Source organism: Haematobia irritans, chromosome 4 (genome assembly GCF_050003625.1).
Source record: "Haematobia irritans isolate KBUSLIRL chromosome 4, ASM5000362v1, whole genome shotgun sequence".
In the NCBI taxonomy this organism is placed as follows: Eukaryota; Metazoa; Arthropoda; class Insecta; order Diptera; family Muscidae; genus Haematobia; species Haematobia irritans.
Window position 1 is genome coordinate 1,425,823 of NC_134400.1, and position 22,479 is coordinate 1,448,301.

A 22,479-nucleotide genomic window follows, 5' to 3' on the forward strand; every position below is an offset into this window, starting at 1 on the left:
TAAGGTCCCAATGGAAAGTTTAATCCTTGTCGTTATCATATTAAAGTGTAGAACCCTCTGTATGTCCAAACTTATGTTATATATTTTCCCAAACTAAAACACATCATCTGCATACCTCACATAGTAAGTTTGTGAAGCTAATTCCTTTTTAAAGGTATCTTTGAGTCGACTCTTGGACTCAAAAGACCGCAAACCCTAGCTGTCTCAAATAATTTTTTTAGAATGCCTTTGACAATGTATGTGAGGCGTAGCGCGAAAATTCATTGGGACACTTAACGTGTTATATTCGGATTGAATTAATTGACTTAACACGCGGTCCATTGCGATGGACAGTGACGCTGACTCTGGAATGAGTGTCAGGCACACGGGCACTAACCCGCATGTGCGGATGTGCAACTTCGATCCCATTCAATTCGCGCAATGTGTTGAGGCAATTCAGCTGGGCCGATTTGTTTCTTAAGTACATTTTTTCCGTTTATTTGTGTAAAGGATTATTGTCTCACAGTGATGATTAAAAGAAACAAATTAAGTTTCTGCTCAATGTTGTTCAGCCAGATCTGGTCGCAAATGTTTGCCGCCAAGTTTCGCATTTGGTTCAATGATGGAGATGCCGCAACAAGAATCAGTGTAAGATACCTACGGATGGAGCGACACAAGAGTGGAGTGAAATGGCGAAAAAGCCAGACTCCGGAATATGGGGAAACTAGTTTTGTCATCATATTTACAAACAACCAACGCCTATTTAGCACATAAAACATTCAACACGCTCACTCGCCAACTCTGTCACAAACAATTGCCTGCAGCTGTGTGCGATTCATTTACTCAATCATCGTTTAGACCATACAGTGGTTGTGGGCACGAGGAGGGTAGGGTCCAACGGAACAATCAGAAGGGGCCAACTGTGGTCGCTGTTGCCGTATGTGATGGTTGGAGACAAAATCAGACATTGAAGGCTGTTGTTACACGTCCGTGCTCCAGATCCCTCCTGGTCGCACAGAGTTTCTGGAATTGATTTGAAATGATTATAAATTTTCGCCCCCTTAAATGTAAACAACGCGCAAATTTTCATAAGCTTGTCCAGTGTCACTAGTAATTCATTTGTTATGCTGCATGGCTGCTTAAGTCGACATGGAGGAAGGATCACGCCAATAATCATGGGCGCATGCGCATGCCAACAATGTTGTCCAACTCACCAAATGAAGTTCAGGGTGACAATGGCGTGGAGTATTCCAGGTTGCTATACCACAATTATAATCATAGCCAGTGGAACTGCTGACGTTGGTATCATCATCATCATCATCATCGTGTGGCGTTGGAAGCTTCTCGGATCAGTTCTATTCAATTTACGTTATATGTTTCTTAAAGACGAAACCCAAACATACAACATGCACACATTTCTAAGGAATTTGCTTCTTCTAGTATGCGGAGGCGATGTTCACAGCTCTCCAGTAACCCAAACCCTCCATCGCACCAAGAAGAATGGAACTCTCATTGTGCTTTAATAAACCTGCTATGGTTCATTAATTGATTTATTACTTGCATGTTTGCCTTGTAAATTTACCTTAAAACAGCATTAATTTCTCATGCAATGCAAGAACAGTACCAGCAGCAGCAACTAAAAACTGTCCACAGCCATTTGCAACACTATTACTGGCAAATGTCAGCAACAGACATTCGTGCTCATACACCCTCTCCTTTTCATAGGAAGGAGGAAACCGCATCGAAAGAATATCTGAGTTAAAGACAAAAGAGTGGCCACCATTTTAAGTCAATCTGCATACAAACATAGACTCCTAGGCCATGTTTGTTCGTCGCTTCAACGACGGATGGCAGGCCTTCATGCATGCAACCATAGGAAGAGAATGGTGTTATTAGGATTTCGTTGGCATAACTGAATACCGGGTGGGAGGTGGAGAGGATCACGATGAATCTCTTGGCCACAAGCATTGATGTAGTCCATTTAAGGATATCATTGTTATATAAGCTGCACGTAAGCCAAAGCTCCGTAATTGTCTTTGCCAGAACACACATTGTTAAGTTGCATCCAATACGGGGGGTTGAGGCTAAAGCAGAGATACTCACACATCTCTATGAAATGTTTCAATCGCCCATTTCTGGTACAAGGAGCCTGCAGTTTCAGAAAAATCCAACGACAAAGACAAATCCAAAATTGCTGACGGGATAAAGGATGAACGCTTATGTAACACTGCGGTGACCAGAAGCTACACTAACTTTCTCGGTGTAGGTGATAACAATGGCTAGTTGCCGATCTTTGATAGTTACGTCTGGCGGATTAACAACTTTGTTTTGTTCTACAGCTCTCACTGGTTAGCTAGGAGCTTATGAAAGAGACCGTTCATAGCATCTAGAGGATGATGACGATGGTTACATGTGTTCACCGCCTATTTTGATATTAAATGGAAATTGCGAAGACCATGGATGAGGATGATGATTTTTGTCCCTAGCAAAGCCGGTTAGTCTTTTTAATTATTTCTATTGTTGAGCTATTCTCTGCCATAATAGATGGAGATGTGGTAGTTACGCTCTTAGGAATTATAGCAACAAGTATGATTGAACATTTTAAACTTCAGACAGGAGTCAGGACTCTATTTTAGGCTTGGAAAGCTTAAAGAAATAATAGGAATCACGTACGTGATTCATTTTAAGTGTAACTGCCGTTTAGTTTGGTCAGAAAAGAGGAGTCAATATTGACATAATTATCATCCTAATGTCAACGCACGTAACCTGTACAATAAGTAATCGTATCTTCATCTTCAATCTAATTGTCGATATGGATACCACATTCTTTTATCTATAATTCTAGATCAATTCCACAGATTTTGTGGCACTTTTTTCAATGGATGTCAGTGCATATCAATATCAGCATTACTGTCCTCTACGATGCTTTAATATTCTAAAATGCTTAAAGGGTCATATTCGACCACCTTTCCTGCCCGTGTATAAATAAAACGATTTTGCCATGTTGTTAATTATTTAAAAAAATATTATTTTTATTTCTGAATGACTTCATGATGAATAGTGGAAACTGAATACTCAGGATTTTTTGCGTTACCTTAACATTTTAAGTAGTGAGTATTTCGAATGATGTCAAAAACCCGACGTAAATCCTTAGGTACAGCAAAACATTCCAATCGCAATTCCATGCTATTGAAGTCCGCCTTTTCGAGCTGCAAATAAATGGGAACAATTTTATATTTGCTTATATCGTACAGAATAAAATATTTGATATAAATGTGCGCTTTGAAATGCACTTAAAGAGTTATAGTCGTGAAAAAATTAACATATGGGTGTATCTCGAATAACTGATTCAGGAAATGATTTAAATAGTCGAGTCGAATAAAATGCTCTCTCTTTAGTAGCATCACAACCAAATTCAAAATGTATACAAACTTTTGCCATATACGAGTAGTTAATGTAGAATAAAATATTTGTACAAACCTCATCACAGGAATCCGTTCCATCTGGATCGTCTAATGCTAAACGTTCAGCAAATGCTACCAAACCACACCAAACTCGAAATGTCAATTCTCGAGAATCATCAGCCTTCAAGTTTTCATACCCTATAATATCCAAGACTCCATTGATATTTCGTTCAGTGCCATAAAATTCCAGAACATCCTCAAGGGCCTGATATAAATGATTTATGTTCATGCAGCGTTCTTTGTAATCCGGTAAAGGAAATTTAATTTCATTCTCATCGGTTTTAGTGTATTGCTCCTGCTGTTCTTGGCATATCGAGAGAGGAGGTAGTTTGAGATATTTTAAGAATATTCGCTTGTAGATTTGTTTTCTTTGTCGTGATACCCAAACGAAACGACTAAGGTAATCCCATACGGTCATATCTGAAAAGGTAAGATAAGAACGAAGGAAAACTTTACCATATCCTACATAAATGCTAAATAATTTGCATTTGTTGAAACCTGTGGTTGGAATTTTACAGCTTTGTTTTGAGAATCAACCTTAAAACATTTGGTCTTACTTATTAAATAATCAGAATCGTTTACTAAGTGCATACAGTCTTCTCCACGCATGCATCCCATAAACTAATGATCGTAATTTTATGATAATTATTCAAACTGGGTAAAGAAATATTTCTTGGCAAAACATCAAAAGTCACCGAGTTTAGAAAAAATCGGTCCACAATTTCCCATATAGTTCTCACATTTATTTGTCCCGTTAACCATCCTGTTAAAGTAATTGAGGGTTCACAACAAAACCATTCTTTTCTACCGCTAATGAAATATGTACTACTGGATACCTTCTAGAGTTTTCAGATTCATTGGAACATTAAACCTCGTGGCCGATTTGGAAAATTTCCTAGGCATCTTTTCACATATCAAATTAAGTTTTTCCAATTCATTGGATACATCATTGGGATCTTTGGTTTTCATGGACACATATTTGTAGGCTTCTCGGTAGGCACGATTCAACTAAACAAGAGCGGATTAGAAAACTACAGAAAAGTCTTAGGTTTGTTCACCATACATATCTATCGAAAGTGTTCTCGATGGCATCAACATCCAGTTTTATCTTCAAAGCTTGAAAAGCTTCGTCGGTTAGAAAGCTGCCTTTCAGCAATATTTGCTCTTTTTCACTTTTCTCATTGTTGGGTAGTAAGCTCACTGAATTGGGTATAAGACTAGGCCTTGTACTGGGATTCAGGGAGTCGGGTCCCAAGGCTTCTACTTGAGTTTCAGGATCCTCACTTAAATGAAATGTTGTTGCTGTAGCTGAGGAGATTAGCGGAATTTAATTGAAGGAATGAAGAATTTAAGCTTTGCTTTCTCGTTTACTCACTAGCTACAGCTTTGATTTTCTTTCGCTTCTTGCCCCTTCGTATATCATCATCTCCATAGTCCTGTTCGTTGATACAAGTTTGGAGGACTTTCTTGGTTTCTTCTATGGGTTCTTCCTCTGGGATAGTTGTAGCTGCAGCCAGCGATGATTTGGGTCTTTGTTCATCAGATTTCTGCCTTCTTGTTTTCTTATCATCATTTGCTCCAGCACTGCGAGTTTTAAATTCATGATCGGTGAAACCACTGGACAAATCTGACAATGGTTTCCAATATAGAGTCTCTTGCGAATGGGATTTGCGTAAATCGAGAATAATCTTTTTTCGCTTGATAATATCATTTTTCCCCAATTCTGGCGTAATACATCTGCGGTTGTTAAGAAAAGATCCTGCACTGGTGCGTGTATGAATGCTGGTAACCGTTGGAGTGGGTGTTAGGGGTCGAGAATCTGTATCCGTATAGCGTCGAAATAAATCCTCGGGAATATTGTCAGTAGTCTGATCAATCTCATCGCAAGGCCTCTCAATGCGTGAAGATTCCTGTAAAGCCTGTATATTCTTGCCCTCAATGGTCTTTGTATGAAACGAAGAGGAATCTCCGATTAGCAAATAGGCAAGCAGCAAGTAGGCGATGTTTTCAACTCACCAATGACTGTTTACATTTGTTTATGACCTGCTTTAATTCTGCCGGAGCAGGGTGATTGCAGAGGACAGAACATCCCTTTGCGAAGGGATTGTAAATCCCCCCGAATGGCCTTAAAGACATAGCCATAGGAAGAGCTTCGAATTTCTTTGGCAAATCGTCGTTGTGGGGCCATCTCTAAGAACAAAGAGATATTATAGAATTTTCTTCGTTCGTACAGATTCTCCAACTTACTTTTCGTATAGGCCTTCGCAATTTCTTTGGTGTTGGTACCAGACCGGATCTGCTGGTGGTACTGCTCATGGTTTATACGATTGCAAAATCTAAACTGACACCGATTGTTCTTCAAAAGTCTTCAATCAATCGTCAACAAATGCACTTTGTGTTACCAAGGTAACTTTGTTTTGCCGGTATGTTGTTTTCTTCCCCTAGGATACCAATTGGCTGTCGAAGATGGTATTCAGATGTAAAACAAAAAAGAAATAGCTAAAGTCGGGTGGATTTTCTACATCACTCCAGCAAAGTGGTAGTGGATTATATTGTGCGAAATTTGAGGACGATTTGTTTTGAAATGAGAATATGAAGGGGTTCTATATCAGCAGTACGTTAAAAGAGTATTATAAGTAGGGTTTCCATATGGACAATTTTCAAAAGAGAACTTTCGCTTTAAAAAAAAGAGAACATTTTAACTAAAAAAGAGTTTTCAAAAAAATTCTTTATTAAGTAATTAATAATTTTATTGATGTTAAAATTAAAATAATAATAGTTTCTAATGATAGAAACAACGAAATAAATATATAATAAAACAATAAAAAACAAAAAGAATCACATTTTCTTAAAAAATAAACAAAATAAATTGACGGCGACAACGTATTGGCGTATTTACGTCGTACGTTCAATTACATCTATTTCTAATTTTTACGCCGTACGTCGAAACGTCGCAATTGTGTTCCGGCCTTTAATTTTTCAACAGATTTAACCCAGTAAACAATTAGTGGCGAACAATTGTGGCGAATTCCTACTAAATAAATAAAATTCCATCAATCTAGGATTTTTTTTTTGAAATAGAGTACATAAAGAGCACTGTTGGATATAAAAATACGGCACCAAAAAAAGAGAGTGACCAAAAAAATACGAACACAAAAAGAAAACATGTTCTCTTTAAAAGAGATGTAATGGACAGCCTAATTATAAGGGATAAGGGAAATTAAACAAAATCGACTGAAGGATGGATGTATTATGACAACATCTGAAAAAATCGAGAGATAACCTGTACACTCATGTGAGCTATACTATCTCAGAGTAGTCTAGGTGAGTCTAAACTAACGGGCTGCCAATATACCTAACCTAACTTCGGTATAATGACCACGTCGTCGCATAGGGTACATATATGACCTATTGTCATTGCATTTTAAGTATACTGAGATATACGGTACACAGAGTAATGAACCAATCTAATTGAAAAATACCCACATTGTAGGTGAACCTTCTTTTATCAGAATGTAACTTCTCCTCGTTTTAGCTCTCTGCTGTCCCCTGGATGATCAGATACCAAAAGTCGTCAAATGAAACAATTCCCTAGTATGGAAGTTTTTCATTTGTTTCATTTAGCTTTGGATGGTAAACTATCAAATATCAAAACGAAATATATTTTATGTACACTGTTAGAAAACACACAATATATTTAAGTGCAAACATGTAATGTTCTCAAACTAACACTAAATGTTTGGAACACATATGTTAATATGTTAGAATATATTATGTTTGGGGCATGCATGTTTCATAAAAATTATATGTGTGAATGTAAACATATATAAATTTACAAATTTCGAGTAAACATATATATGTTGTGATATTTTATTCAGAGAGCGAAAGAGAGAGAGAGAGAGAGAGAGAGAGTATAGAGAAAGAAATAGAGATAAAAACCGGGAGGGTTGACGAAAGATATCAAATTAACACAGCGAGAGAATCGAAAGAGAGCAATTTCTGTGAAACCGCTTATATGTTGTTTCGGAAACTGCTTTATGATAAGGCCAAAAATTTTATACGCTTAAGTCTAAATATTATTTAATTTAAGTCTAAATATTATTTAATTTGTGTATATTATAAAATTATTTATGTATGTTTATACTCGACCCCACGTTCTTCCTTTGTTAGAGTTTTTGAATTCCTTCCAAAATATCAAACTTTTATACCAAAACAACAAAAAACAAAACTGTTATTTTTGCAATAAAAAAATCATATTTTATCCAAAAACTCAGTCCATTTCGTTTATATCAAGCACTGTTTCTGACTGTAAATCTTGATTAACCCACATTTCGAAGTTTCATTATAAAAATTTAATATAGTATAAATATAAATGCGTAAATTAAAAAAAAAAACAATTGGTGTTTGGTCGGAGCAGGGATTGAACCCACGACCCTTTGCATGTACGGCAGACATGCTAACCACTGCTCCACGTTGCCAACACATGTATGTTTCTGTTAAATAATGTTATGTTTGCATGGGCTCGTGGGCGCTGCAAACTATGCTATATAAATGTAACTTATAACGATAATTGTCTTCTAGTGACTGTAACAGCTACGTAGCTCAGTGGTAATGTGTTGGCTTACAAACTGTATGGTCCTCGGTTCGATTCTCCGTCCAGGCGAAAGGTAAAATTTAAAAAAATTATAAAATTGAATAATTTCTTCAACATTATTTGTATTACAGAAAAAGGTGCCAAGAACTAAAAAATTTCGTGGAAGTGAAAATTGTGTTAGGGAATGAGCACAATCTTCTTTGGGGAAAATTCTTCCAAGCATATAATATTTTTGGCTCAAAATGCTTCCAAAAATAGAATATGTTCACATAAAACAAACATATTAATGTTTCGGCAGTATCCAATAATATATGTGCTTCCTGCAAAATATGTTTGGAACATATGTTAGAGAGGCGATTTTTTTTGAGGGTGTAGAAAATATACGGTTGTGCTAACATTCCAGGACACCCCATCAATCCTTCGGTAATATAAATGCAATTGCATATAACTTTTGGCAAATATGTATGAGGGGCAATCCACACAAAAATGGAGAGAAAACTAACTTTATATGAAGTTCTGAAATCATATGTCAAAATTTATATTTTCAAGATATAGCAAGAGTCTATACGTTATGATTGTGTGCCCCCATTAAAATTCTCCATAATGTCAAAAATACTCCATTATGTTGTGAATTTAATTCACTGTCAAAGAAACCCCTTTTACAAGCATTTTCTAGTGGAACTCTATTCGACTTAAACCGACAGATATACATACCCGGCAGTTGCGAGAAGGATACAAACAACACATCATTTTCCGCAGCTATATGCATCAACTAATTTCATGTATTTAGATCCAAGTTCTGGGACTTCAAGTGAGATAATGCCTTCAGTATATCCCACCAAAAAAGCGTCGCCAAAAAAGTAGTGAAAATGTTCCTTTTTGGATCCGGAAGCGGTGCAAAATTGGCGCAGAAGCGATGAATTTAACATGGGCTTGTCATATGACGGATGTCCACCATTTCAACAGCCGTTGCATTGAATTGGCATCACTTCTTAAGGTGTGATCCGAATTCAGTGTTGGCAAATAAATCATTTTTTCCTGTGTAGTTAAAATAAAGAACATCTTTGGAAGTGCTTTTAAAGTTGAGCCTTTAGGAGAACTTCCAAAATTTTTTTTGCTGGGATGGTAAATGGACCATGATGAAAATTTAGACCAAAGAAATGTCCTTTTGTTGTCAAATTGATTGAATCGAAATTCAGATATTTTTAGTGGGAAGCTCCCTTATGGTGATTTCGATTCTAATGAAAAGTGCAACATTTCCGAAATTAATCGCAAATATGAAGGACTTTTCCAAGACTCTCGGTTATAGGACCTCTCACTATATTAAGACTTTGGATTGACATTATCAATTGGGTGAAATGACTGGCAGCACGATGTATAGAGTACACACACGCAGAAAAGGAACATGATCATCCCAAACATGTTTTAAGAGCAAAATATATTTTTTTTGACGGTGAAAATGGAACAGTTTTGTCGCAAAAAGGTTAAGGTTATACATGGTCGCCCAAATCAGATACATAATTTTCCAGAAAGTAACATTGTTGTGACAAACTTGTCCGTCCAAAAATAACAGTTTGCTTTTAAAACTTGTTTGGGATGATCATATTCCTTCTCTGGGTGAAAAACGTCGAAATATCTTTCGGGTATGATCATTAAAGGAAGGTGTAAGTTTCGACCAAAAGAAGAAATTTCTTATCATGATACTAGAATTGATGCATTAATATACCTTTCACTTCACAGTGAAATGGTTCATAATAAACTTCAATACAAATGCCACATACTTATATCCCAATAGCAACAAATAACCAAACAACTCTATGGGATATGTCTAAAAACTTTTATTACTTTTGTTACACAATAGCCGCAAAAATGAAATGAATCGTAAGGAGCAGGAAACCAAAGAAAAAAATGCTCCTCCTCTCTCTGCCCTCGTGGTAATGCTCTATACTGATCCTTTGGTCTTCAATAACAGGTCAAGCAAATAAAACAAATGACGATGACAACGGCAACAAACTAGTTCAAATAAATTACAGAACTCTGGCATGGATGGAAGTGAAGCGACTACAGCCACTAGCTGGGCCGGTAGGCCATCCCAAGACCAAATCGTCGTTGATTCGTTGCACGGGACAACAACGAGGACAAATTACTTAAAGGGGTACAAAGTCTCTACTCATTCATTCAAGCAGTCAGTCAATGTGCCACATGCTCACCCCATGAGTCCTTCACAACCAGACACTCTCACATATACGTACAAACCCGTGCCCACATAATGCCCGGAAACATATTACACTAACACACATAGTCATTTTCGTGCATTCTTATCCACATGCACGTATGTGTGTGTGTTGGTGTGGTTTGCATGGTTTCTGGCAACACCATTTTATTGCCCCAAAAAAGTATATGGTACTGGAGGACACGGAACAGGACTAAATAGAATAACGCAAACGGAACTCTCTTACCAATTTGAGAGGATGGAAAAGCTGAAATAAAATTGTTATATGATACGTGATTTCATTAAAAAAGCGTATACGGAAAACTTGCAATCGAATGCAAAAATTTGATTTCTATGAACTCTCACCAAAAACATATTCTCGCACAAACACATGCACACAGGCGTCGTACACTCAGTTCCACGAAAGGACATGGAAACAATTTGTTGTATAGATTTGACATTGTGTACGTGCAACCGCACAAACACAACTATTAAAAGTCTTTCGTTACATCGACTACCCAACCACATTGTCGCACATAATACATGGAGCCCACAAAACTTATTGCAAAAAAGGACTCTCTCACACACACTCTCTAAAACATATGTTTGTAGGAAAACTAAAATGCTGCATTAGAAAACTTAGGCCTTTTTACTTAGGCCTATTTGGTTTGCCAAGCAATTATTAGTATGAACAAAAGGATAACTTATAAAACTACTGCCCTGTTTCCGTATATCGAACGATAACTTTCTTCCGTATATCAATCGAAAGATTTTATTTTTAAAATTCATTTATCATAGTGATGTCCATTCGAGACTTGGTTTGTTGTACGAAATACACATAACGTACTCTAGAACATATAATGATATTATGGCTTATATATTAGCCTATAATTACTAGTTATACCCTGCGCCACACTGTGGAACAGGGTATTATAAGTTAGTGCATATGTTTGCAACACCCAGAAGGAGACGAGATAGACACATGGTGTCTTTGGCAAAAATGCTTAGTGTGGACTCCTGAGTCGTTATAGCCATGTCCGTCTGTCTGTAAACACATTTTTGTGACCAAAGTCTACACTCAAAAAAAGTGAACTTTCTATTTCACTAAAGCCAATTTACCTTTATTTTAGTTCATGAAATTATTATGTTTGGAGGAAATTTCCTTTACTCTAATAATTGTTTGTGTATGTTAGTTAAATTAACTAAAACCGAGAAAAAAATATACACAAATGAAGCATAAAGATTAACTAAATTCGTGTCTTCCACAAAATTGTTCAGTATTTCTTTAAATTTGTAAATTTTACTACAAATGCGTTCGTCATGAACTTCGTATGTCACTAAAGACATTCTTGCAATTTTGAACTTCAATTTTTTCCTTCAAACTACAAAATTTTCTTCAACAAGTGAAAAAAATTAATAAATTTTCTTGAATTTGTCGAAAAATATTTACTTATTTTTATGACATCGGCATGAGCCAGCGTTTGTAATATTGTTTAGTTAAAATTTTCTGAAAATATTCAAAATTTTCTAAAATTAACCGAAAGTTTTCTTCCTGGTGGGTTCACTTTTTTCAGTGTAGGTTGCAGTTTTAGTCCAATCGACTTCAAATTTGGCACAAGTATGTAAAGGGTGATTTGTTAAGAGCTTGATAACTTTTTTTAAAAAAAAAACGCATAAAATTTGCAAAATCTCATCGGTTCTTTATTTGAAACGTTAGATTGGTCCATGACATTTACTTTTTGAAGATAATTTCATTTAAATGTTGACCGCGGCTGCGTCTTAGGTGGTCCATTCGGAAAGTCCAATTTTGGGCAACTTTTTCGAGCATTTCGGCCGGAATAGCCCGAATTTCTTCGGAAATGTTGTCTTCCAAAGCTGGAATAGTTGCTGGCTTATTTCTGTAGACTTTAGACTTGACGTAGCCCCACAAAAAATAGTCTAAAGGCGTCAAATCGCATGATCTTGGTGGCCAACTTACCGGTCCATTTCTTGAAAGAATCACCCTTTATTTTTGCTCAGAATAGAACCCTATTGATTTTGGAAGAAATAGGTTCAAATTTAGATATAGCTCCCATATATATCTTTCGACCGATATGGACTTAAATGGCCCCAGAAGCTAAAGTTTTTCCCTAATTTGCTTAAGATTTTGCATAAAAAGAACAATTACTACTATAGTCAAGTGTGCCATCGGTTCAGATTTAGATATAGTTTCCATATATACCTTTCGGCCGATATGGACTAATAGGGTCTGAGAAGCCAGAGTTTTACCCCAATTTGGTTGAAATTTTGCACTAGGAGTACAATTAGTAGTGTAGTCAAGTGTGCCAAATTTTATTGAAATCGGTTCAGATTTAGATATAGCTATACATATATCGTTCGCCCGATTTACACTCATATGACCACAGAGGCCAATCTTTTACTCCGAGTTACTTGAAATTTTGCACAGGAAGTAAAATTAATATTCCAACTGTCTGTACCAAATTTGATTGAAATCGGTTCAGATTTATATATAGCTCCCAAATATAGCTTTCGCCCGATTTACTCTCATATGACCACAGAGGCCAATTTTTTACTCCGATTTAGTTGAAATTTTGCACAGGGAGTAGAATTAGCATTGTAGCTATGCGTGCCGAATTTGGTTGAAATCGGTTCAGATTTAAATATTGCTCACATAAATAATTTTTTCCGATTTCGACAAAAATAGTCAAAATACTAACATTTTCCTTGTAAAATCGTCGCTGCTTAGTCTAAAAGATCATAAATAAACCGGATCGGATGAAATTTGCTTCTCTTAGAGGCCTCGCAAGCCAAATCGGGGGATCGGTTTATATGGGGGCTATATATAATTATGGACCGATGTGGACCAATTTTTGCATGGTTGTTAGAGACCATATACTAACACCATGTACCAAATGTCAGCCGGATCGGATGAAATTTGCTTCTCTTAGAGGCCTCGTAAGCCAAATCGGCGGATCGGTATATATGGGGGCTGTATATAATTATGGACCGATGTGGACCAGTTTTTGCATGGTTGTTATAGACCATATACTAATACCATGTACCAAATTTCAGCCGGATCGGATGAAATTTGCTTCTCTTAGAGCAATCGCAAGCCAAATTTGGGGGTCCGTTTATATGGGGGCTATACGTAAAAGTGGACCGATATGGCCCATTTGCAATACCATCCGACCTACATCAATAACAACTACTTGTGCCAAGTTTCAAGACGATAGCTTGTTTCGTTCGGAAGTTAGCGTGATTTCAACAGACGGACGGACGGACGGACATGCTCAGTTCGACTCAGAATTTCACCACGACCCAGAATATATATACTTTATGTGGTCTTAGAGCAACATTTCGACGTGTTACAAACGGAATGACAAAGTTAATATACCCCCATCCTATGGTGGAGGGTATAAAAATACGATATTTTAAAAAACCCAACATTTTCATAATATTCGTGAAATTTTTGGTTACAATAAGGAGATTGGTGTAGGAAAAATACTTTTCTTTCAATGAGTTTTAATCAGTCATAGGACATTCAAAAAATTTTATTAAATTAATATTATAAAGAACATAAGCTGAAAACGATGACATCTAATAGAGCATTGTTGTATGGGTATATAATATCCCTTAGTATTGAATCTGGCCCAAATAAGAAATGTTACCGAGTGAAAATTAAGATTTTTGAAGATAATGACTAGACTTGTTTAGGATAGCGTCGTTATTTAGACTTGCTTAGAATTCATTGTGATTAGCTCAATGATATAGGACTTCCATTTTCGAACGGCATGTGGCAGCCCGATGTATCAGGCTCACTTAGACTATTCAGTTCGTTGTGATACCACATCGGTGAACTTCTCTCTTATCACTGAGTGCTGCCCGATTCCATGTTAAGGTCAATGACAAGGGACCTCCTTTTTATAGCCGAGTCCGAACGGCGTTCCACATTCCAGTGAAACCACTTAGAGAAGCTTTGAAACCCTCAGAAATGTCACCAGCATTACTGAGGTGGGATAATCCACCGCTGAAAAACTTTGTGGTGTTCGGTCGTAGCAGGAATCGAACCCACAACCTTGTGTATGCAAGGTAATACATATATATCGAGCCATAAATCATAAATAAACTTTTGCGATGTTTCCTTAAAATTGCTTCAGATTTAAATGTTTCCCATACTTTTTTACTAACATTGTGTTCCACCCTAGTGCATTAGCCGACTTAAAGTTTGAGTCTATAGATTTTGTAGAAGTCTATCAAATTCTGTCCAGATCGAGTGATATTTAATTATATGTATTTGGGACAAACCTTTATATATACCACCGAAGTGTTGTCCAAAATGATTGGGATTTTATTTGTAATTATTAAATTTTAATTTTTTTAGTATTTAATTTTAAAATTTATATATTATTTTCAAATTGTAAAACGAGACTTTTAGATTTCTTTACAAAATCTAATTTTTATAGTATATTTTAGGAGGAGTTTCTCAATGTAGTTATGCTTATAAAAAACCTTTTTCTTATATCAAAAAATCGTCTATAAAAAAGTTGTGTTATTTTCTGACTTTCTTATATCCGTAATCTAACATAACCTATTTGTCAAGGCCTTCATCTCGTCGCCATAGGGTAAGTTTGGCCTACAGTTCAATTGTATTTGTGTGCGGAGGTATTCACATAACATACAAGGGTTGTGAATTGTACAGGATATTCGATGGGTTTGTCAGCGATAGAGTTTACAAGAAATTGTTATTGTTTCCAATCAATATTTGTTTCCGAAGCAATCAAAGTTTAATTATAAGATCCATTATTATTTGTTAAATAACATGTGAAAAGTTCATTTTCCACATGAGCTTGGCAAGGTGTAAGACAGTCTAAAAGTCTGCTGAAGCCGACTAGTTAATACCCTAAATCATTTCTTCCAAAAATATATTTAACATTTCAGCTGCCCCTTTTTTGTTGTCAATAAGTAATTGTTGACAAATTCTCCCCTTTTCTAAAGAAAATAGTAACGGACTATTTTTCTAGAAAAGGGCAAACGGTTCAGGTTGAGCATATGGCACAGAGCTTCCCAACCACGGTTACGAGCGGCAACCAAAAATAATCTACCAAAAATATCCCTTTAATTGTAAATGAGTTCAATTTTAAATGATTTAACGATTTTAGCCTTCATCAACAAAGGAAAGTTACTACTTTTACAAATAGGGAGAACTTACTCACAGTGGACTTTGAAAGTTGATCTAAAACGAGAATTAAAATTTTTAATGAAATTGAATTTATAGAAAATGTTGTTCAAATTTTATTTCTATAGAAAATTTTGTCAAAATTTTATTTCTATAGAAATAAAAAAAAAATATTTCTATAGAAAAATTTTGTTACAATTGTATATATACAGAACATTTTGTCAAAATTTTATTTGTATAGAAATTTTTATAAAAAAAAATATATTTACATAGGAAATTTTGTTAAAATTTCCATAAAAAATTTTGAAAAATGTTTATATCCGTAGAAAATTTTGTCAGATTTTTATTTGCATAGAAAATTGAGTACTTCTTAGTTGGAGAGGAATATTTTTCAAAATCTACCAAAACATCAAAAATTCTACGAAATTACCAAACAGTAAAAAATCTACCATTTTTGGTAGAATTCTACCAAATGTGGCAACAGTGTTCCCAACATAGTTTGCTTTTTGAGGAAGCACTGATCAAGAAATCTATATTTTTTCTGATTTTTTTTTAACGTGCAATACAATTTTTATAAAAACGCTGCATTGGGCCTATTTTGCTTTTCAAATATCTGGAATCAATTTTCAATTCAATTTTGATCGGATTTTATAGCTACAGTAGGTAGTACCTACTAGGTACTACACAGAAAAAAATTTCCGTAGTTAAACTAACGCTAAATTTAACTTATTTTTATTGGAAAAATATTATTTGCTTGTAGTTAAATCGTATTATTTTTATCGAAATTTTCGACAGCTTAATGAAATCTTACTTTTTTTAAGTATATCTCAAAAATTTTATGAACTAAACGTGAGTATAAAGTTCAATGACCGTAGACATAAGTTCAATATGAACTAAAGCAAAAAAAGATTTTCGTACGATTCCCAAAAATAGTAAGAATGAACCACTGTATGGTTAAAATGGTCATGATTTGGCGCCAATGATTTCCTTTTTTACTTTTAGTTAATTTTTTCTTCTATGAGATGATGTACTTTCGTGAACTGCAGTTAAAAAGTACAAAAGGGCATTAAAATTTCCTAGTTTTACCAACACGCTTTGTGGAAATCTTAAAATGTGGAGTAAAATTTAGTTCAATTTTCGTGCGTGGTCGTTCATTCTTTCTATAAAACAGTTCACTTTTTTTTCGGTGTAGGGTCGAAATCCATTGTTGCGGTTTATATTAGTTTCGGCTGTACAAAATATTAATAATGTAGTATATAGTTTAGTAAGTTCCTTTCTAATTAAGATATTTGACAATTGTTTTCAAAATATTTTTATCATTTTTTAAAAAAGTGGCACAATCAATTTTTTCCTTCGCCTTCAAATGTCAACGGAATAGCAATTTTAGCCACAGGCAGATCCCTACCATTATGTAGATCACAATCCAAAATTACCTTTTTAAGACTTTTCTTATACTCTAATATAATTTTTAGGTGCTCATAAATAAAATGTAATAAAAATTATTTATATTTTTAATTTCCCTAATATTATTGAATATTTATGACTTTATCAGGAAATTTGAACCTAGAACAAAATTTATTTTCTTGGTATGTGTTATAAGCCTTTTTCTTCACGTAGTATTAGGTATTCCTTTTATCTTTTACTGCTACAGAACATTTACATGTTGTTGGCTTTTAATCGTCGAAGCTTGCTCAACCATGATTTCCTTACAGTCATAAATTTCTTTTACAAAATACCATCACCTTAAGCCTCTTGCCAAAAATTTCTTGGAATGCAAATTTAATAACCATTTGCCAAAGGTAGCATCATTACAATTTTTATACATTTCCATTACGTTTTAACTCGGGAATGGGGAATTTATTTTATTATCTCATTTATTTTATATCCAAAATCATCTATTTCACATAATTTTCTTGCTGTTTACAAAGATATCACAGAATGAAATGCAAACACGTAGCGAGTGTTAATAAATTTGAATTTCATTAACATTTGTCTTAACGCCTCCATGTCTGCCCCCACTATCTGCTTTCATCGTCGTCCCCTTTGCGCAAAATAAAACAACAAAAAACAAAACAATTAACCATTTACCATCCACTCTCCTAGCTGCTATCAGCTTCCTGTGGCATGAATCGCTCGAATACGGCGTTTTGATAAACCCCTTCAAACCGTATTCATGCCAAATGGCAACTCCATAAATATCTGAGTAAAAAAGAGCAGGGAACCCTTTTTTACGCACCGAGAATCCAGCATACAATATTTTATTTAAAAATATAAAAAAAAACAGAAGAGTCATAAATTAAAAGTGCAGGTTTCCTATAACCTTAAAATGGAAACACGTTAGCGTTAAATGGATTCGAACCAAATGGTAGAGAAAGAAAGATGAAACCCACAATACATTTTCCCCCAGAACAACGTACTATCGTCCCCGGCAAAGAAGCATTCACACATGGACACAAATCCTTGTACACACTCACACACACACACAATCGCGTCAAGAACAAGCAAATGAATAAAATGTTGAGTTAAAATAATTACGAAAGGGTTCAAAATGCTAACGTTAAATTGTATATAAAAATGGGTTTTAATGGCTCTTTGATCTTTTGACGATTTAATTTTATTTAAGTCTTGTTATACGCACCGATGACACTTGTATACGTTGCACCTTGTGTTAATGTATCATTGTATGTGAGAGTGTTTGCATATTAAGGTGGGTCGGCATAATTTTTTATTTTATTTTATTAAAATCTTTATTGCAAATTATCGCCTTAAATACACTGAAAAAAAAACATTTTACGTAATATTAAAGATTACGCAACCTAAATTTTAGGATGCGCAATTTACATACAATATTAAGGACAAATTTCTTTAAAATAATTAAATTTTAATTAAAATAAATTTTATAATCATTGCTTCAAATTTTTTTTCTATTAAATTCACTACACAAATTTTGGAAATTTGCGCCCCTCTGCTAAAATCCTATGTTTTTGGACTAACGCAATATTTACTTAAAATAAAGAAAAACAGTTTTGATTTAAAGAAATCGTTCTTAAATTAACTGAAAGTTTGAATCTTTAGATTTAAGATAAGAACGCTTTAAATATAGACTAAACCTTATTTTGAGGAATTAGCATCTTTGTTGTAAAGTTTTTTTTTTTTTGAATTTAGAAAACATTTTTTATTTTGAATTATCCGTTGTAATTTGGATTTTTAAACTGGCATTTGTTTGTACGTTAATAGCTTTATTAATATACCTTGAAAAAAGAATGAAATTTCGATAAATGAAATCTCTATCATAATTTTATTTTTTAGTGATCCTAGATTTAAAGCCACATAGGTTTCAAACATGTCTTTATTTAAAAAAAAGTAGCATCTTTGGTTCAGAATCAATACCAAAATCCTTAGGGTGAGGTCAAAATCTTTAGATTCAAGTAAACTTTTTTGTTGAGTGTAGGATCTACCTTATGTGTAAGAACTATAAATATACTTTACTTTATATTTTATGGTGTAAATTAAATTTTTTGGTAACATATTCAACAATTATAATAGATTACTCGTATAAGCGCGTATATAAGAGATGACCAGTGAGGGTCATACTTAAAGGTCACTTTGCCAAGAGGCATTGCATCTTTAGTTTAAAGTTTTGTTGTTTTAACATTAAGAAAATTGTTTTTACTTTGAAGTACCTGTCATAATTTGGATTTTAAATTGGAGTTTGTTTGTACATAAATACCTTTATTAATATATCGCAAAAAGAGTATACAGATTCGATGAATGAGATCTGTATCTAATTTTAATTTTATTTATCCTAGATTTAAAGCCAGGGAGGTCCGTCAAAGATGTCTTTATTTTAAAGAAGCCGCATCTTTGGCTCGGAATCAATACCAAAAACCTTAAGAGAAGGTCAAAATCTTTGGATCCAAGTAAACTTTTTTTTTCAGTGTATAAATTCCTTCACTAAAAAATTACTAGAATTCCTTCACTAAAAAATTGGTATTTATTTACTAACATTTATTAATACCACGAAATGAACTACGAAGCCGATCATTGTATTAATTAATACGTTAGTTCAATATTATCGTCAGGATTCATTAAGATAAACGAACGATTTTTTCTCTCAGTATACTCTAGTGATATCTGGCCACTTCTTATGGCTATGTCACGTTTTGTTTGTATGACTTGAGTTTGTCTTTTTACCTTTTTCAATGGCATCACATCCCAATTATTCACGACCCACCTTAAGATATTATATCAAAGAATTTATGTGCCCGAGAATGCAGGTATACATTCAGTATCACATGAAATGCTGATGATATGAGAGTGTTGGGCTATGCTACGCTGCGCACCATGTTATCAGTCGTTATGAGAATTATCTTTTTTCAAGCTGGCATTTTTCAAATGCCAGAGGTCACTCGGCAAAGGGTTAAACCATGTTAACTCACCAAAAGAGAGTGGGGGCTACGACGAAGATACAAAAAATTAATTAGACTTGTAATCTGTCAGGTGCTAATGTATGCGCTTCACATTAGCATAGATACATATTAAACCTTCATTATTTTGTAATTTTTTTTACTGCCCTAAGAGACATGGTTAGGTACAACAACAGCGGAAACAATATCTCTGTGAAAGTGAGAAAATGATAGCTCCAAATCATAAAGCGTATTGATAGACAAGAAACAGATGCAACCACTAGACCGACCTCGAATATTTTATGCTAACAATAGAGACAGAATGAAGATGCTACATTAATCATTCATTGCATTGGCGTATGGGAATGCGGCCACCAAATGTCTATTAAATGCTGCTACGAACGCAGACACATGTCATGGAAATCACTGTAAATGATATAAGCACTAAAATTAATGTAAATTGGAAAATAGTTTTGAGATCTATTAAAACTTTAGTTTTTCCATGATGAAAGTCATCAATTTAAAACTAAACATGAAAGTCATCAATTGAAAGCCATCAAATTTAAACTAAAAAAAATAAATATATTCCACACAAATAATTAAATTGGGTTGAACGAAGTTTATCTTTTAAGCAAACATTTTTCAAGTCTTTTGATTTTTACATTGTCTTAAAGAATTGGGATTTATTTCATTAGACAAATGTGTATTTTCCTACTAACTAAAACTTTTTTAAAAATTAGATTTTAATTTTTTTATTAGGATAGATATCGAAATATAGGTTTCAGGTCACTGTACAGCCTTCAATACACTGAAACAACAGTGAACCCACCAGGAAGAAAACTTTCGGTTAATTGTAGAAAATTTTGAATATTTGTAGAAAATTTTAACTAAACAGTATTACAAACGTTGGCATCACGCCGATGTCATAAAAATAAGTAAATATTTTTCGACAAATTCAAGAAAATTTATTAGACATAACTAAGTTTTTTCACTTGTTAAAGAAAATTTTGTAGTTTGAAGGAAAAACTTGGAGTTCTAAATTGCAAGAATGTCTTTAGTGACATACGAAGTTCATGATGGACGCATTTTTGGAAAAATTTACAAATTTAAAGAAATTCTGAACTATTTTGTGGAAGACACGAATTTAGTTAATCTTTATGTTTCATTTGAGTATATTTTTTTCCTCGGTTTTAGTTAATCTAACTAACGTACACAAAAAATTATTAGAGTAAAGGAAACTTTCTCGAAACATAATAATTCCATGAACTAAAATAAAGTTAAATTGGCTTTAGTGAAATAGAGAGTTCACTTTTTTTGAGTGTAAAGGAAATCATATTCAGAGATGCATTTTATTGGGCAGTTTGCAAAAACAGCCAACATAAAGTAATGTGCATTCGGAGAAAATAAAACGGAGTGCCAAAGAAAATAGACTTCGCGAAGAAATTTATAATTTGGTTTTGTTTATCTTTATGTTTTGATATAAATTACAAACCGCTCTTCACGAACGAAAAAGACTGTTTTTCATATGTTTGGGTGTAAAAATTATATGTTTGGAACACAATTTTTTTATCACAATATTTTTAAGTGCAAGCATATAATGTTCATAAACTAGCATAACATGTTTGGGACATATAAGTTAACATGTTAGAACATATTATGTTTGGGACATAAAACTTTTGTAAATATAATATGTTTGGATGCAAACATATATTAATTTAGAAGTAGCCTATAAACATATATGTGTTTAGAAAGAGAGAGTATGCTGCAAGTACAAGAATTGAAGTAACAGATTGACGCCTTAAAAATATATCCCCAAAAAGAAAATTGCATTAAAATTTTTTTACTGCCAGTGTATGCCCTGAGATGAAAAATAATATGTTTGACCAATACAAACAATATTTTGTTTGGACCAATCCTGAAAATATATATATATATATATATATATATATATATATATATATATATATATATATATATATATATATATATATATATATATATATATATATATATATATATATATATATATATATATATATATATATGTATATATATATATATATATATATATATATATATATATATATATATATATATATATATATATATATATATATATATATATATATATATATATATATATATATATATATATATATATATATATATATATATATATATATATATATGCTTGAAGCAGAAGGTGTTTGGGGTATATCTTACAGAGGCGATTTTTTTTAGGGTGTTATTGTCTGTATGCAAATACAAATATTTTTAAGATATTTTAATGAAAGTAAACTAATGTTAACAAACTGGAAGTTAAGTTTTGGATACTCAAAAATATATAGGTTTCATGCGATGAATATTATGTTTGTACAATCCAAACAATAGAACAGCTTCTATAAATATACAAGTTTTTTTTCACTTAAAGTAAATCCTTTTGTAATATGCATTTTTTTACCCAAACTTCTTTTTTCCTCTACGTGTAGTACAAATTAGATTCTGGCTTTGATTATTATAAGAATATCTCTCTTAAGCATCATATATATATTCATGCGATCGTATATATTTTTATGAACTCGTCTTTGTTGGTTCATCCGTATATTTTTGTTTGTGGACCCAATAATAATAATAATAATCTTTGTGTA

General features: G+C 33.6%; 1 protein-coding gene and 1 long non-coding RNA gene across 2 annotated transcripts in view; one reads left to right on the forward strand and one right to left on the reverse strand.

The window, feature by feature from the left end:
* The window catches only part of LOC142236353 (uncharacterized), a 170,686-nt gene that overhangs the window by 39,701 nt on the left and 108,506 nt on the right, over positions 1-22,479 (forward strand). The window lies entirely within an intron of this gene.
* Positions 3,075-5,759, reverse strand: LOC142236740 (uncharacterized). Its single transcript, XM_075308008.1, has 7 exons — positions 5,691-5,759; positions 5,460-5,633; positions 4,819-5,386; positions 4,507-4,745; positions 4,280-4,451; positions 3,460-3,863; positions 3,075-3,188 (listed from the first exon to the last, which is right to left on the reverse strand). Exons 1-7 carry the CDS (start codon positions 5,757-5,759, stop codon positions 3,075-3,077), a joined length of 1,740 nt encoding a protein of 579 aa, XP_075164123.1.